The 16098-nt window shown below is 38.6% G+C and overlaps 1 protein-coding gene across 1 annotated transcript in view; it reads right to left on the bottom strand.

Moving 5' to 3' along the window:
• LOC129817604 (collagen alpha-1(XII) chain-like) overlaps nt 1-6799 on the bottom strand; it is a 107013-nt gene extending 100214 nt beyond the window's left edge. The window contains exons 1-4 of the mRNA XM_055873031.1: nt 6635-6799; nt 5629-5742; nt 725-841; nt 325-468 (exon numbers count right to left, since the gene is read on the bottom strand). Of these exons, the coding sequence (XP_055729006.1) occupies nt 325-468; nt 725-841; nt 5629-5698 (331 nt within the window). The 5' untranslated portion in view covers nt 5699-5742; nt 6635-6799. The remainder of the gene's footprint in view (nt 1-324; nt 469-724; nt 842-5628; nt 5743-6634) is intronic.
• Between the last annotated feature and the right edge of the window lie 9299 nt (nt 6800-16098).

Below are 16098 nucleotides of genomic sequence, written 5' to 3'. Positions count from 1 at the left end.
GCTTCCCCATGAAGCAGTGCATATTACATTACAGCATACTCTAATCACTGTTAGACTTGGGAGTGGGGTTGCCTGTTAGGACCTATGAATTGTCATTCCTCTCTCTATACAGTCTGAATCATTCATCATTAGACTAAATAAGAAGCTGGGTCTGTATCCCAAATGGCACCCTATTCCCTATGTAGTGTACTACTTTTGACCAATACCAATAGGGAATAGGGTGCCATTTTGGACATAACCTGGATAACGGTAAATGACTCACTTCATTCACCAGTAGTCTTCATAAGATAATACATGTACCAGATGTGATGGTAAGTGACTCACTTGTGAGCTGTCCTGAGGTGGGCAAACTTTCCTCTGAGCCAGAGTATGAGATGATTGTTACTACATAGTCCATGTCTGGAGTAAGGTCTGTAATGGATGTCTTAGTGGCTGTGGCAGGGAGGGTTAAATCTTTTGTTGGTTTGTCTATGGAAATAACAAAGTACCAAGTTAGGAATAAAGGGTTATAGAGAATTAATATAGCAACGTATACCTTAGAAATCTTAGGCTTGGTGTGCAGTAAATGTTTAATTGCAGTGGATCCCACAATGAATTGGTCAGAACAGTCATTTCAGGTATTTTGTTGTGTCAATGGCATTGATTGCTTGTTGTAAAGTACACAGGTAATGTTGCAGTGAAGGTAGAGATTGAGAGATTGCCTGCAGCAATACAGACCACACACCTGTGTCTGAGGCCACCTGTATCCTGAATCCTTCTATCCGTGTTAACGGCGCTTTCCATGTCATTTGTACTGTGTTCTCATTTAAAATCTTAAATCTCAAGTCTGAAGGTGGTTCAACTGCGAAAATAAAAAGTAGCCAATGTTAATTCCAGCATTTGCTAAATAAGTGTATTTATGATAAAACACAAGTTGTAGGTAGCTCATATCCCAACGATTAACACTTCAAGGTTGAAGTTATCCTGTTCATTGTTGGGGCAAACAGCAAGAGATGACAATAACGACAACAAACATAGCATTTGAGACTTGGGCAGCCATTTTCGAGAAAAATGACATTCGTTTGAGCAGTCCGGCCGTGTTTGTCCAAACACAGTCGACAACTCAAGCACATATAGTGACGAGACGACAAACGGTGGCAAAGAAATATTCAAGGGCACAATAAAAAAATGACATTGGCAAACTAACATCTTACATGCTGATAAGGTCAACCCAACTCATGCCTAAACTGAATCGGCCGACTAAAACATACACCTTCCATAAAACGTGGTTATGTAAAGGCCTACATGCAGCCATACATAGCCTTCAGTACATGGTTTATTTTTGATTGACCCATGTGTATGACTCCCATCCACTGCAAACCTCTTAAAAGTGTACACTATGCGCTTTATGACGCTTTGTGCATATTTTCAAACCCCTCTAGCAATAAGTAGTGACAATCCACAATGGAAAAAAAGATTTACAGAGAAACAAATCAAATAGACAAGCCAAACAAACCATAAATGTGATTGGTCACACTGAATGGACTGTCTGAAGATCATGCACATGTACATGAAAAGTTGTTTGTAACAACTTATGGAACCGGACAAAAGTTTCCATGTACAAGACGGACCAGAGAACATGTTTGAGAAATATTTTTTAATGATATTCGTCTGTTGGGGGGGATGGGGTAAGTTAATGCTCTTTTGTCATAATAGCCTAAGAGTGTTATGAAGAGTAAAGTCTTAAGTAGCCTATATTGTAATAACAGAATGTCTAAAGAGAACGTCTAAAATCACAAGTAAAGTAAATAAGACCACTGTATGTGTAGTGGCTAATGGTGATGAATGATGAAATCTGCTTGTTGATGAACTGTAACAAGATAGTGTATCAGTGCATAGTGGTGCATATCAGGGTTAGAATAGGATTGTAGTCTATATAAGGGTATTTTAAATAAGGAAGCCTGTGGGGATCAAGAATATCATTCTAAAATATTATTGAAAAGCCATGACTCGGGACAAATTGAATGCAAATTTGCATAGCAAATGACCTGAGTGAAGCTTGTCCAGTACAGGATATCATAAATGAGAACCACCAACCTGGCAGATCAACTCAAGGGCCTTGGTCTGCTCCTTCTGTTTCCAAATGGGCCCATCATAACCATATAGTACTACCCACATTGTCCTCCTTAAGAAGCTCTTAATTAAAACACTTATGAACACAAACTCAAACACAAATACTACAAGCAAGCACACGCAAGTCCTGCAGGCTCTTGTTTTGTCTTATCTTGATTATTGGCCAGTCATGTGGTCGAGTGCTGCAAGGAAAGACCTAGTTAAGCTGCATCTGGCCCAGAACAGATCGAGGTGTCTTGCTCTTCATTTTAATCAGAGGGCTAATATTAGTACGATGCATGCCAGTCTATCTTGGCTAAAAGTTTAGGAAAGACTGACTGCATCACTTCTTCTTTTTATAAGAAATATTATTTTGTTGAAAATTCCAAATTGTTTGCATAGTCAACATACACACAGCTCTGATACACTTACCCCACCAGACATGCCACCAGGGGTCTTTTCACAGTCCCCAAATCCAAAATAAATTCAAAAAGCATACAGTATTATATAGAGCCATTATTTCATGGAACTCCCTTCCATCTCATATTGTTCAAATGAACAGCAAACCTGCTTTCAGGAAACAGATAAAGCAACACCTCATGGCACAATGCCTTTCCCCTATTTGACCTAGTTAGTTTGTGTGCATGTATTGATATGTACAGTAGGCTACGTGTGCATTTATTTTATTGATGTAGTTCTGTCCTTGAGCTGTTCTTGTCTATTAATGCTTTGTATTATGTCATGTTTCATGTTTTGTGTGAACCCCAGGAAGAGTAGCTGATGCTTTCTTCAACAGCTAATGGGAATCCTAATAAAACACCAAATACCCACCCACCCACAACACACACACAACACACCCACAACACCCACACAACACACACACAACCCACACACAACACCTCAATGATGAGCGAAAAGTTCATGTTCACACTTTATTTGGATTGTCCAAATAGTTCATCAACAAACTATATATTGATGAGCAACTGCTTGCCAAGTTTAAGATTAGGGTTATGGTTATAATATGGGTTAGGGTAAGGATTAAGATTAGGTTTAGGATAAGGATTAAGGTTAGAGTTAGGTTTAGAATAAGGGTTAAGGTAAGGATTAAGGTTAGGATAAGGGTTAGGGTAAGGATTAAGGTTAGAGTTAGGTTTAGAATATGGGTTAAGGTAAGGATTAAGGTTAGGATAAGGGTTAGGGTAAGGATTAAGGTTAGAGTTAGGTTTAGGATAAGTGTTAAGGTAAGGACTAAGGTTAGGGCTAGGGCTAGGGTTAGTAGATCGTTGAAATGTTGCTGATAGTCTGTAGAGCATCTACAGATGGATGGACTATCCAAATAAAGTGTTACCAAATTCATCTCAATGACAAAATAAAAAGTGTTTTAGTGTTGTTGCTGTTATGACTAATTCTCTTAATTTCTGGTTTCAACAAGTAGGTCAAGATTATGGAAAATACCAAAAGAGAAGGCTTCTCTTAAAAAATATGATATTCTGACAGAATATTTTACATTTTATAGTATGATTGACCTCTGTAATCTGTAATTTATATGAATGGTCTTGGGAGATTCAGAATAATGTTATTTCTCAGTCTAACAGTTTCTAGAAAATAATGTTAGAGACACTTATATTTTGTCTTTCCGTTTCATCAGAGAGAAAAAAGATCACGAGAATGACAATTGGCTCCAAGCCCCGTTTTTCTCAGAATGAAAGTGGAGACATACAGTCGAGTTCTCGGTTAATTTGGAAAAAAATGACATCGTAGTTATAGCTTATCTATACATCCCTTACGGGCATTTTTTTTTTACCTAGTTCCTCTATCATGACCTAGTTCCTCTATCATGACCTAGTTCCTTGATCATTACCTAGGTCCTTGATCATTACCTAGTTCCTTTATATTTACCTAGCTCCTTGATCATTGCCTAGTTCCTTGATAATGACCTAGTTCCTTGATCATGACCTAGCTCCTTGATCATTGCCTAGTTTCTTTTTCATTACCTAGTTCCTTGATCCTGACCTAGTTTCTTGATCATGACCTAGTTCCTTTATCATGACCTAGTTCCTTTATCATGACCTAGTTCCTTTATCATGACCTAGTTTCTTGATCATGACCTAGTTCCTTTATCATTACCTAGTTCCTTTATCATTAGTTCCTTTATTATGACCAAGTGCCTTTATCATTACCTAGTTCCTTTATCATGACCTAGTTTCTTTATCATTACCTAGTTCCTTTATCATTACCTAGTTTCTTTATCATTACCTAGTTCCTTTATCATTGCCTAGTTCCTTTATCATTACCTATTTCCTTTATCATTGCCTAGTTCCTTTATCATTACCTAGTTTCTTTATCATTACCTAGTTCCTTTATCATCACCTAGTTCCTTTATCATTGCCTAGTTCCTTTATCATTACGTTGTTCCTTTATCATTGCCTAGTTCCTTTATCATTACGTTGTTCCTTTATCATGACCTAGTTCCTTTATCATTACGTTGTTCCTTTATCATTGCCTAGTTCCTTTATCATTACGTTGTTCCTTTATCATGACCTAGTTCCTTTATCATTGCCTAGTTCCTTTATCATTACGTTGTTCCTTTATCATTGCCTAGTTCCTTTATCATTACGTTGTTCCTTTATCATTGCCTAGTTCCTTTATCATTACGTTGTTCCTTTATCATGACCTAGTTCCTTTATCATTGCCTAGTTCCTTTATCATTACGTTGTTCCTTTATCATGACCTAGTTCCTTTATCATTACGTTGTTCCTTTAGGCTACTTCATTTTTGTACAGCTGAAATTCTTCCATTCCCCAGAGAACTACTGTATGCATACTAGATAAACTAAGACAGAAATTCCTATTAAAAATATCAAGCAAGTGCCCCTCCTAGCGTAAGAAAGACTTCACTGCAACTATCCATGCTTAGTGAGTTAGCTTTTCACTAACTTCCAGACCACTATGATGGGGTCTGTTCCACTTTGAACTTTTAGATTTTAAGAAATCTATTTGAAACGCACTTTTTGATTGAAAAATATAATGTTGCATTCCTCAGACTGTTTCAATATCCTACCCTAAAGATAATTCAACCTGTCCCAATGAATAGACAGACAAAATTGTATAAAAAGACAATTGAAATAGCCAACCTATACAAACACAACAAAAAGACAAGAATCCATAGGTCTAGAAATGAATATATATGTCTACAGATGAATCCATAGGCCTACCGATGAATCCAAAGATCTACCGACGTAATAGGCCTATAGTCTTACATGAGATACAAATAATGTAGACATTTTCTTTCAGCAAACATTTATTAACAAAATTAAATTAAATATGGTGAAAGTATTGCAATTTCACCATGAAGAGCTAAAGAACCGACACCATTATCTACAGTCGGAGAAAGATCAATGGGGGAGGGGGGTAAAAGAGAGAGAGAGCGAGAGAGAGAGACGGGGAGGATGCACATTTTCATTCAGTTGTGTTTAATTAACAGTAGAAAAAAATTGGAGGTGAGGGGGAAAAAATGTCAGGTGAGGGATCACTTTACCTTGGGCCACGGCGGAGGATAGTAGCACTGCAAGGAAGGCAGCCGCTGCCAGAGACAGCCTTATCTTCATTTTGACTCTCTTTCTCTCTCTGGTTCAGCAGAACATGAATGAGGCTACAAAAATAACGTGCAATTACGCACGCATTTCAGCAATGCTCCAACATTCCACATTGTACTTTTACCACAAGCATCAAACATTTAAATGCCATACAATCCCAAATAAACTGTAGATGTGTCATATACAAAGTGCATTCAAAGACAATAGAAAGACAATTGAACATCTAAATGACATTGTCTTATCATATTGGTCCAATTTAAACAGTGATTAAAAACATCGTAAGAAAACTCACTATCAACTTTTAATGCACAGCTGCAAATCGAAAATTGTCTCTTCTACACTTTTCTATGGGATAAACGCGCTTCCTGCTATAGCCTATCTGATCAAAAAGGCGGTCCCTGTTCAGTCAAGACTTGCCTTGATGGAGATGGGAGTAGGCTAGAGCATGACTCAAAAGTTATAAACTATCCAACATGTACAAACTATATGAAAACCCAACCCGTGTCTCCAAGCACAAAAAAACTATATCACGCAATATCGAACACTGTATAGGCCACCAGTCCTAAGTGATACATGTTTCCTTTCTTCTAAAATTAAATTCTAATTTACTTCACACATTAGGAATTAACCTGCATGTTTAAACCGCGAAGAATATTCCAACGCCAACCTATATGCCCAATGCACATGATTCCAAGAAAAACGGCATTTATGGCATGGTTGTTGGGGAATAATTACGGGCAATAATTCATTTCAAAGACACCTTAACATAAAGACACCTTGACGAAAATGATCAATAGGCAAATAATAAATAGAAAAATTCAGAGCACGATATTGGGATTGCCTACTTCCCTGGTCTCCAGATGAGCATGACTAATCTCCCTTTACCTCTCAGACAGCCTAAACAGTAGTCCAATCCATAATTCCATATTCAATTAATTCAATACTGACCTGTGGAAATGAAGTTGGGCTGTCGCTCGTTTGATTTCAGAATACAAAACAGTAAAGCCTCTTTGCATATGCCCCTTCTGGTAATGATGGATACAAGTTTTACGGGAGGAGAATCAATATTCTAAGCACAGACGAAAACTCAGTTCTCCTCTTGCGGAGGTCACAGATCAGAAGCCTTTTTCCAAGTGGGAAGACTCTCTACAATCTGCTACTTAATAGGGGGCTGTTCCCAACTCTCCCTTTACTATCGTAAACTCTTACGACACTCAGCAAGCGTGGAACCCTGCCACAGATTGATAAATGCAGCCTCTCAAAGTGTGGGGATATACTTTTGGAAACTTAGCATAGTTTTCTGCATTCCTTTTCAATGATGCTTCTCTAAAGGTTTTATCCACAAGTTCATAGCATCTGCGTTTGGAAACCAGGAGATGTGTTGTTATTGGCAGCCGTTGAGCCGTTTTTTTAGACAATGGAATAATGGAAAAATCTTCAACAGCCCATTTATTCAGTGACCACTTAAGAATTAGTAGGCCTAACTACGTCATTTTAATTTAATGGGATTTATGTCAGTAGATAAATATTTATAAATATATTGTTATGTTATTGAAGTATTTAATAAGTCTTTGGATTCCACTCAGAAAATGTCAAGACATTCTTAACACTGTCCAATCATAATTATACAGGTGAGGCATGAGTAAAGGGCAATGCTTTCTGTCCTGATTCCTTCTTCAAAGTGAAATAAAAAGTGAATCCATCAACCTTAACCTATAAACTAAAATGGCAAGGCCGACATCAAACAGTCATTTTGGCCTTGCTATTGAAAATAGGCTATTGGAGAAGCCTAATCCATCCTCACCCGGAGGCTTATAAGAAATTCCGTTATGCCCTCAGATGAACCACCAAAGCGTCAATACAGGACTAAGATTGAATCGTACTACACCGGCTCTGACACTCGTCGGATGTGGCAGGGCTTGCAAAATATTCCGGACTACAAAGGGAGACCCTACCTCGAGCTGCCCAGTGACGTGAGCCTACCAGACGAGCGAAATGCCTTTTATGCTCGATTCGAGGCAAGCAAGACTGAAGCATGCGTGAGAGCACCAGCTGTTCCGGACAAATGTGTGATCACGCTCTCCGTAGTCGATGGGAGCAAGACCTTTAAACAGGTCAACATTCACAAAGCCGCGGGGACAAACTGATTACAAGGACCTGTACCCAACTGGCAAGTGTCTTCACTGACATTTTCAACCTCTCCCTGACAGAGTCTGTAATAGCTACATGTTTCAAACAGACCACCATAGTCCCTGTGCCAAGAAAGCAAAGGTAACCTGCCTTAATGATTACCGTTGGTAACCATGAAGTGCTTTGAAAGGCTGGTCATGGCTCACATCAACACCATAATGCTGGAAACGCGAGACCCACTCCAATTCGCATACCGCCCCAACAGATCCACTGATGACACAATCTCAATCACACTCCACACTGCCCTTTCACACCTGGACAAAAGGAACACCTTTGTGAGAATGCTGTTCATTGATTACAGCTCAGCGTTCAACACCATAGTGCCCACAAAACTCATCACTAAGCTAAGGACCCTGGGACTAAACACTTCCCTTTGTAACTGGATCCTGGACTTCCTGACGGGCCACCCCCAGGTGGTAAGGGTAGGCAACAACACATCTACCATGCTGATCCTCAACACTGGGGCCCCTCAGGGGTGCTTGCTTAGTCCCCTGTGGTACTTCCAATTCACCCACGACTGCGTGGCCAAGCATGACTCCAACACCATCATTAAGTTTACTGACGACACAACCTGACCACCGACAATGATGAGACAGCCTATAGGGAGGAAGTCAGAGACCTGGCAGTGTGGTGCCAGGACAACAACCTCTCCCCCAATGTGAGCAAGACAAAATAGCTGATCGTGGACTATAGGAAAAGGAGGGCCGAACAGGCCCCAATTAACATTGGATGAAATGGATTGGGTCGAGAGTTTCAAGTTCCTTGGTGTCCACATCACCAACTAACTATCATAGGCCAAACACACCAAGACAGTTGTGAAGAGGGCACGATAACACCTTTTTCCCCTCAGGAGACTGAAAAGATTTGGCATGGGTCCCCAGACCCTCAAAAAGTTATACAGCTGCACCATCGAGAGCATCCTGACCGGTTGCTTCACCGCCTGGTATGGCAACTGCTTGGCATATGACCGTAAGGCGCTACAGAGGGTAGTGCTTATGACCCAGTACATCACTGGGGCCAAGCTTCCTGACATCCAGGACCTATATACTAGGCGGTGTCAGAGGAAGGCCCAAACAATTGTCAAAGACTCTAGTCACCCAAGTCATAGACTGTTCTTTTGGTACCGCACGGCAAGCAGTATCGGATCGACAAGTCTAGGACCAAAAGTCTCCTCGACAGCTTCTACCCCCAAGCCACAAAGCTGCTGAACAATTAACCAAATGGCCACCTGGACTATTTACATTGCCCCCCCCCCCCCCCCCCCTTGTTTTTACACTGCTGCTACTTGCTGTTTATTATCTATGCATAGTCACTTTACAAATGACCTCGACTAACCTGTACCCCTGCACATTGACTCGGTACCAATATAGCCTCGTTATTGTTGTCATTTTCTTGTGTTACTTTTTTATTTTTATTTTGTTTGGTTTTTTCACTTTAGTTTATTTAGTAAATATTTTCTTCAATCTATTTCTTGAACTGCATTGTTAGTTAAGGGCTAAGGGCTTGTAAGTAAGCATTTCACGGTTAAGGTCTACTACACCTGTTGAATTTTGTGACAAATACAATTTTATTTGACCTATCAAATACGTAGGCAATAGATTATAGCACTGCAGATCATTTGAAAGCAGAAAAACTTTTTCAACTGAACGTTTTATTGATAAATGTGTTAATATCATTAAAAAGAGATTAAAAAACCCTTTTTCAGATGACAAAATTCAGTTTTCCCGACCATTGGCCTGTTATGCGAGACCCAATCAATTCCCTTGAAGACATAGCCCTCTAGTGGCTTAAGAGGCTAAACGCAACGCTGGTTCCTTGAGCATTAGGTTCTACTTAATAAAGTTTTCAGATAAAACTCGGTTAAAAAAAACGTTACTAACATTTTCACAAATGTCTGATGGCACTTTTTATAATCTATACACATTGTAAGATGTGCACGCATTGCGTATCAATTCACTAACAAAAAGTCAACAATATTGATTAAATTGCATCTCATGACATTTTCCCATGATCTAGTACTTATTTCTGTGTAGAGTTCAAGGGACATTCCAAAATGGGAACGTCATATTCTAATTGTAGATATACTCGTCATTTCTTTACAAAGTATCATTTGATGACAACATTATGACTGCCCTTGGCTTAATGTGTCTTCCTTGGTTTCTAATAATAAGGTACTAATCTTACAGACTGGCTTTAAAGGAGCAAGACAGTGAAAAGATGAGGAATTGTGGTCACATATAGAAGATAAATTACATTATATTACTACTTAAGTAAATACCAGTGTTTTCCCCATTGCAATGTTAAAATAAACCATTGGAATTGGAGCAAGATACGCTAGACAAGGTGGGATCTTTTTTGTTTTTGTTTTGTTAATTATGCGAATAATGTCGGTGGAAACAGTTTTATCCGCCAATATTGATATAATAACCATCGAAGTAAACTTGGGAGTCACGCCATAACATGTGAGGTCCACTACCACTCGTCGAGAAAGCATGCAGTTTATTAGGCTACAGATTAAATAAATTATGATGAAGTTCACAGGGTGGTGAAAGTCTTATTCTGGTGACATGATAATCGATGCTTGCCTGCAGTTTGACAAATGAAAATGATCTTGCTCTTTTGTCCACAATAATAATCTTATCATGCAGTCTATGTGTAACCGGTGTGAAATGGCTAGCTAGTTAGCTGGGTGCGCGCTAATAGCGTTTCAATCGGTGATGTCACTCGCTCTGAGCTCTTGAAGAAGGTAATGGTGCTTCGTGCCAGCTGGCTGGCGATACTACACTTTCTCTGAAAGATGCTAACCAAATTCCCATATCGATCAATGTGATACAATCCTTTTTCAAAGCGTCTGGTCTATATCTTAACATTAATAAATGTGAACTCATGTCTGTCAAAGATTGTGTGACAACTTCATATTATGGTATTCCAGTAAAGAAGAACTTACATATTTAGACATAACCATTACAAAGGATCAGAAGTCTAGAGGCTTATTCAATTTGAACCCTCTTATTTAAAAAAAACAAAACAGAAGAAGCTAAATCAATGGCTACAGAGGGACTTATCTTTAAAAGGAAGAGTCCTAATAACCAAGGCTGAAGGTATCTCTAGACTAACATATGGCGCTCTATCTTTATATCTTGACGGTAAAATAAGCAAGGAAATAGACCAGATGCTTTTCAACTTTCTTTGGAGAAACCGTACCCATTACATTAGTAAAACTGTTGCAATAAACACTTATGAGAATGGTGGGCTGAATTTTCTGGACTTTACTACCTTAAATAATAATTTTAAGATCAATTGGATAAAACAATTCCTAAGAAGACCCACTTCTATGTGGAATTTTATTCCTCATCATGTCTTCTCTACTTTTGGGGGCCTTAACTTCATGTTGGTTTGCAATTATAATATTGACAGAGTTCCAGTGAAACTTTCTGCTTTTCATTGGCAGGTTTTCTTGTCATGATCCTTAATTTATAAGCATAATTTTTATCCACACAGATATTATATATGGAATAATTGGGATATATTATATAAAAATACCTCTTTGTTTTTTGAATATTGGTTCCGAATAATATCCTATTGGAGAGCCAGCTGGTAAATGGAGAGGGTCTTTTACTCAGTTAAAAGGAATTCTTATCACTTTACAAGGTCCCTGTAACACCTAAAGATTTTGCAATTGTTTTAGATGCCATTCCCTCAGGTGTTGCTTTATTATTCAGGAACGTGTCAAGACCTGAGCCTACCTTCCGTTGACTCATCAGTAGGAAAGATTTGTTTCTCTTTTGGTCCATTCAACAACAGAGCGATACGAGCCTTGTTTCAACAAGGTATCTATACCTTATGTCATGCCTTATTGGAATGTATTTATTGATAATATCTGTTGGAAAAAAGATTGGATGTTGCCACACACATACCTATTTGTTAACAAAATTAAGGAAGTTTCCTTTAAAATTATTCATAAATATTATCCTGCCAACCACTATATGAAGAAGTTTAAGGAAAACATCAACTCAAATTACTCATTTTGTAATGACCACCCAGAAACAGTGTTGCATCTTTTTTGGCATTGTATTCATGTAAGAAAACTGTGGCAAGACTTCAGTAGATTTATAATTGAACACATTTATGAAGATCTTACACTATTGTGGAGAGATGTACTGCTTGGATTCTTTACATACGATAGAAATAAGCTGAAACATTTTTATGTAAATAATTTCATTATTCTTTTGGCCAAATTTCATATTCACAAATGTAAATTTACAAACAAAAAAACACATTTTCTTACCTTACAAAAAGAAATTGAACTATATTTTAAGACAATTAAATACTCTACCCAACAAAAAGCTGTTAGAATAATAAGTGTCTGTATGTCCTTGTGTAATGTGATATTGTACCCCCTAGCCCCGCCCCCTATCCCCCCTAGCCCAATTGTCCTTTGTATATTATTTATATATACTTGTGTTCCCACATGTACTTCCTGTATTGATTTGTTAAGAAGAAGAAAAAAAAGGAAATGGTGCTTCGTTGTGTTTTTATGCAGATTTTAGAATATTCGCATGAAAATCTGTCGCCATTTGGAAGGAAACTTACCTACTGGTAATAATTCCCATCATGAGAATGGCATTAGTAGCAAACCAGACATGAACAAGATTAGCTATGTTTCCATTAACTTGTTCAGGGAGTTTTTGTCAACATTTAGAAAGTTCGCATGGAAAATAGATTAAACATTTGCCTGCTATGGTGCGCTTCCATTTAACTATCTTGTGTCGATAAAAACAGCTGGACGTAACGACGTCACTGCCCATCCCTTCCTTCAGGCTATGCTCAAATCCTACACCCCAACCCGAGCATTCTGTTCTGCCACCTCTAGTCTCTTGGCCCTCCCACCCCTACGGGAGGGCAGCTGTGGCGCAGCCCAGTCCAAGCTCTTCTCTGTCCTGGCATCTGTCCTGGCATGGAGAAGCTAGGACAGCAGAGTCCCTGCCCATCTTCCAAAAGCACCTGAAACACTACCTCTTCAAAGACTATTTTACATAATCCCCCCCTCACCTCGACCCCCCCCCTTTCTAGCTCTGACTTTGCTGTAACTACTATATTGAGGAAAAGTGTAGCCTACTTACTATGCCTGTGATATGTGGATGTCTCACCTAGCTATCTGAAGTCGCTCTGGATAAGAGCTCTGCTTAATGACTAAAATGTAAAAACATTTTTTTTTCACTTAAACTTAGTGTTGAATAAAAATAAAAGTGTTTATATTACTCTTTTAGGCAAATTCCGCATTGGTGACAGCCTGTAGTCTACCCTCCCACCTGTTTCATGTCTCAGGTAGCCTGGGAAATCCAGCATGGATGGAATGCAATAATTGACTAATATTTGCCATATTCTAATCATTCTCATGTGCCAATGTATCACCAAGGTCCGTGCCATGGTGAGACTTGCACTCCTGTAGATCTGAAATAATTGCATGGTGAAACTAGCTAGCCAACTAGAAAGCAAGGCAAAGCAATTCAGCCATTATTGAAAGTCAGGACAATCCTTGTCTTGCAAAGATACATTTTTATAGTTGCTAAAAATATATTTTTTCAAGCACTGGGCCTAGGCATTTAATAAAATGTGAAGTTAAGTTTTATAGTTACGTAATGACACGTACAGTGCATACTTCAAAATTATTTGGCAATAATCATTTATTCAGTTTCCAGCATTGGTCACAATTTAAAAAAGTTAGACAAAAAAAAATGTCACCATTTTGTAAATCTATAGAAAATGTTTCATATACAATTCTCCTGCCATTTCCACTACACATTTTTTTATGCAACAATTTTTTTTATGCAACAACTAACAGTGTGTGTTGTAGAACATGTGAGCCCAGGAGCTGCAGTCACTCCTTCTTGAGGAAACCTGCACAAACCAGTTCATATATGACATGCGCAGACCCTGCAATGAAATATAAGAGGTTATTAATAGTTAAATAGTCTTATTTCAAAAGGTACTGAGCAACTTAAAGTGGTAATGTACAAACAGAATTGTGCCTGGATTTTTTGAGGCTACTGGAGTAGCCTATTCCATTCTCATCTATCAAATACATATGCTATAATCTATAGCCTAACAGATCATTTTTTAAAACAACTTTTTCAAATGAACGTTAATGATTATTGACGTGTTATTGAAATGAAAACAGAGAACATTTTCAGACGAGAGAATTCAGTTTCCCGACCATCGGTCTATCATAATGTAAAACCCAATAATTTCCCTTGAAGACATTGCCCTCTAGCGGCTCAAAAGGCAAAATGCACATGCGAAAGCCCTGCATCGATGCTTTCTGGTGCATTGCTTCAGAAAAAGCTCGGTAATTAAAAAATAAACATTTCATGAACGTCTGAAACAAAAAAATTGAAACTTTTTATCTGCTATACAACACTGTAAGATGCATAGCGTATCAAATCCCCAACAAAAAAGTAAACAATAGAGCAAATTGCATCTCATGACATTTTCCCATGATTTAGTCCCGATTTCTGTAGGCTAGAGCTCAAGGACATTCCAAAATAGGAACGTCATTCTAATCGTAGATATACTAATATATTTACAAAGTATCATTTGATGACAATATTAACACTGTCCTTGGCCTAATGTGCCCTTGGTTTGGAACTATAAAGGTACTAATCTTACAGACAAGTTTTAAAAACGGAGCCACACTGCAAAAGTGGGGAACACTTGGTCACATGTAGAAGATAAAATCAATTACTACTTAAACAAATACCAAAGTGTTTTTCCATTGCAATGTTAAAATATACCATTGAAGTTGGACCTTAAATGGTACACTTGTGTTTATAATAAGATCTGTACGTACAGTGCATTACTTTTTCCACATTTTATTACCTTACAGCCTTATTCTAAAATGTATTAAATCGATTTTTTTCTACAAAATGTTTTTTTTTAAGTGAAGGAGTCTGAATACTTTCAAAATGCACCATACCTGCTGCCTATTAACAATGCTGTTCATGTCTGGTTTACTACTAATGAGATTGTCATTATGGGAATTATTACCAGTGCTGTAAATGGAAATTTATATTTCCTTCAGAAGTTTCCTGAATGGATATACAGTGCATTTGGAAAGTATTCAGACCCCTTGACTTTTTCCACATTTTGTTACGTTACAGCCTTATTCTAAAATTGATTCAATATTTTTTTCCTCAATCTAAAAACAATACCCCATAATGAAAAAGCGAAAAAACAGGTTTAGAGATCTGTGCAAATGTATAAAAATAAAAATAAACTGATATACCTAATATACTAAGTATTCAGACCCTTTGCTATGAGACTCGAAATTGAGCTTAGGTGCATTGATCACCCTTGAAATGTTTCCACAAATTGGAGTCCACCTGTGGTAAATTCAATTGATTGGACATGATTTCGATTGGCACACGCCTGTCTATATAAGGTCCCACAGTTGACAGCGTAAATAAGGTATTTCAGTTTTTAATACATTTGCAAACATCTCTAAACCTGTCAGAGAAAAAAACTAAGCCATGAGGTCGAAGGTATTGTCCGTAGAGCTCAGAGACAGGATTGCGTGGAGGCACAGATCTGTGGAAGGGTAGCAAAACATTTCTGCAGCATTGAAGGTCCCCAAGAACACAGTGGCCTCCATCATTCTTAAATTGAAGAAGTTTGGAACCGCCAAGACTCTTCCTAGTGTTGGCCGCCCTGCCAAACTGAGCACTCGGGGGAGAAGGGCCTTGGCCAGGGGTGACCAAGAACCCGACGGTCACTCTGATAGAGCTCAAGAGTTTCTCTGTGGAGATGGGAGAACCTTCCAGAAGGACAACCATCTCTGCAGCACTCAGGCCTTTATGGTAGAGTGGCCAGACAGAAGCCACTCCTCAGTAAAAGGCACAACAGCCCTCTTGGAGTTTGGCAAAAGGCACCTAAAGGACTCTGACCATGAGAAACAAAAGACACCTAAAGGACTCAGACCATGAGAAACAAGATTCTCTGGTCTGATGAAGCCAAGACTGAACTCTTTGGCCTGAATGCCAAGCGTCACGTCTGGAGGAAACCTGCCACCATCTCGAACGGTGAAGCGTGGGTTTTTTTTAGCGGGAGGGACTGGGAGACTAGTCAGGATCAAGGGAAAGATGAACAGAGCAAAGTAGAGAGATCCTTGATGAAAACCTGCTCCAGAGCGCTCAGAACCTCATACTGGGGCGAAGGTTCACCTT

The sequence above is a fragment of the Salvelinus fontinalis genome, chromosome 20 (genome assembly GCF_029448725.1).
Source record: "Salvelinus fontinalis isolate EN_2023a chromosome 20, ASM2944872v1, whole genome shotgun sequence".
NCBI classification, from domain to species: domain Eukaryota; kingdom Metazoa; phylum Chordata; class Actinopteri; order Salmoniformes; family Salmonidae; genus Salvelinus; species Salvelinus fontinalis.
Note: the sequence above shows the minus strand (reverse complement) of the source record. Positions and strands in the feature narration are given on the sequence as shown.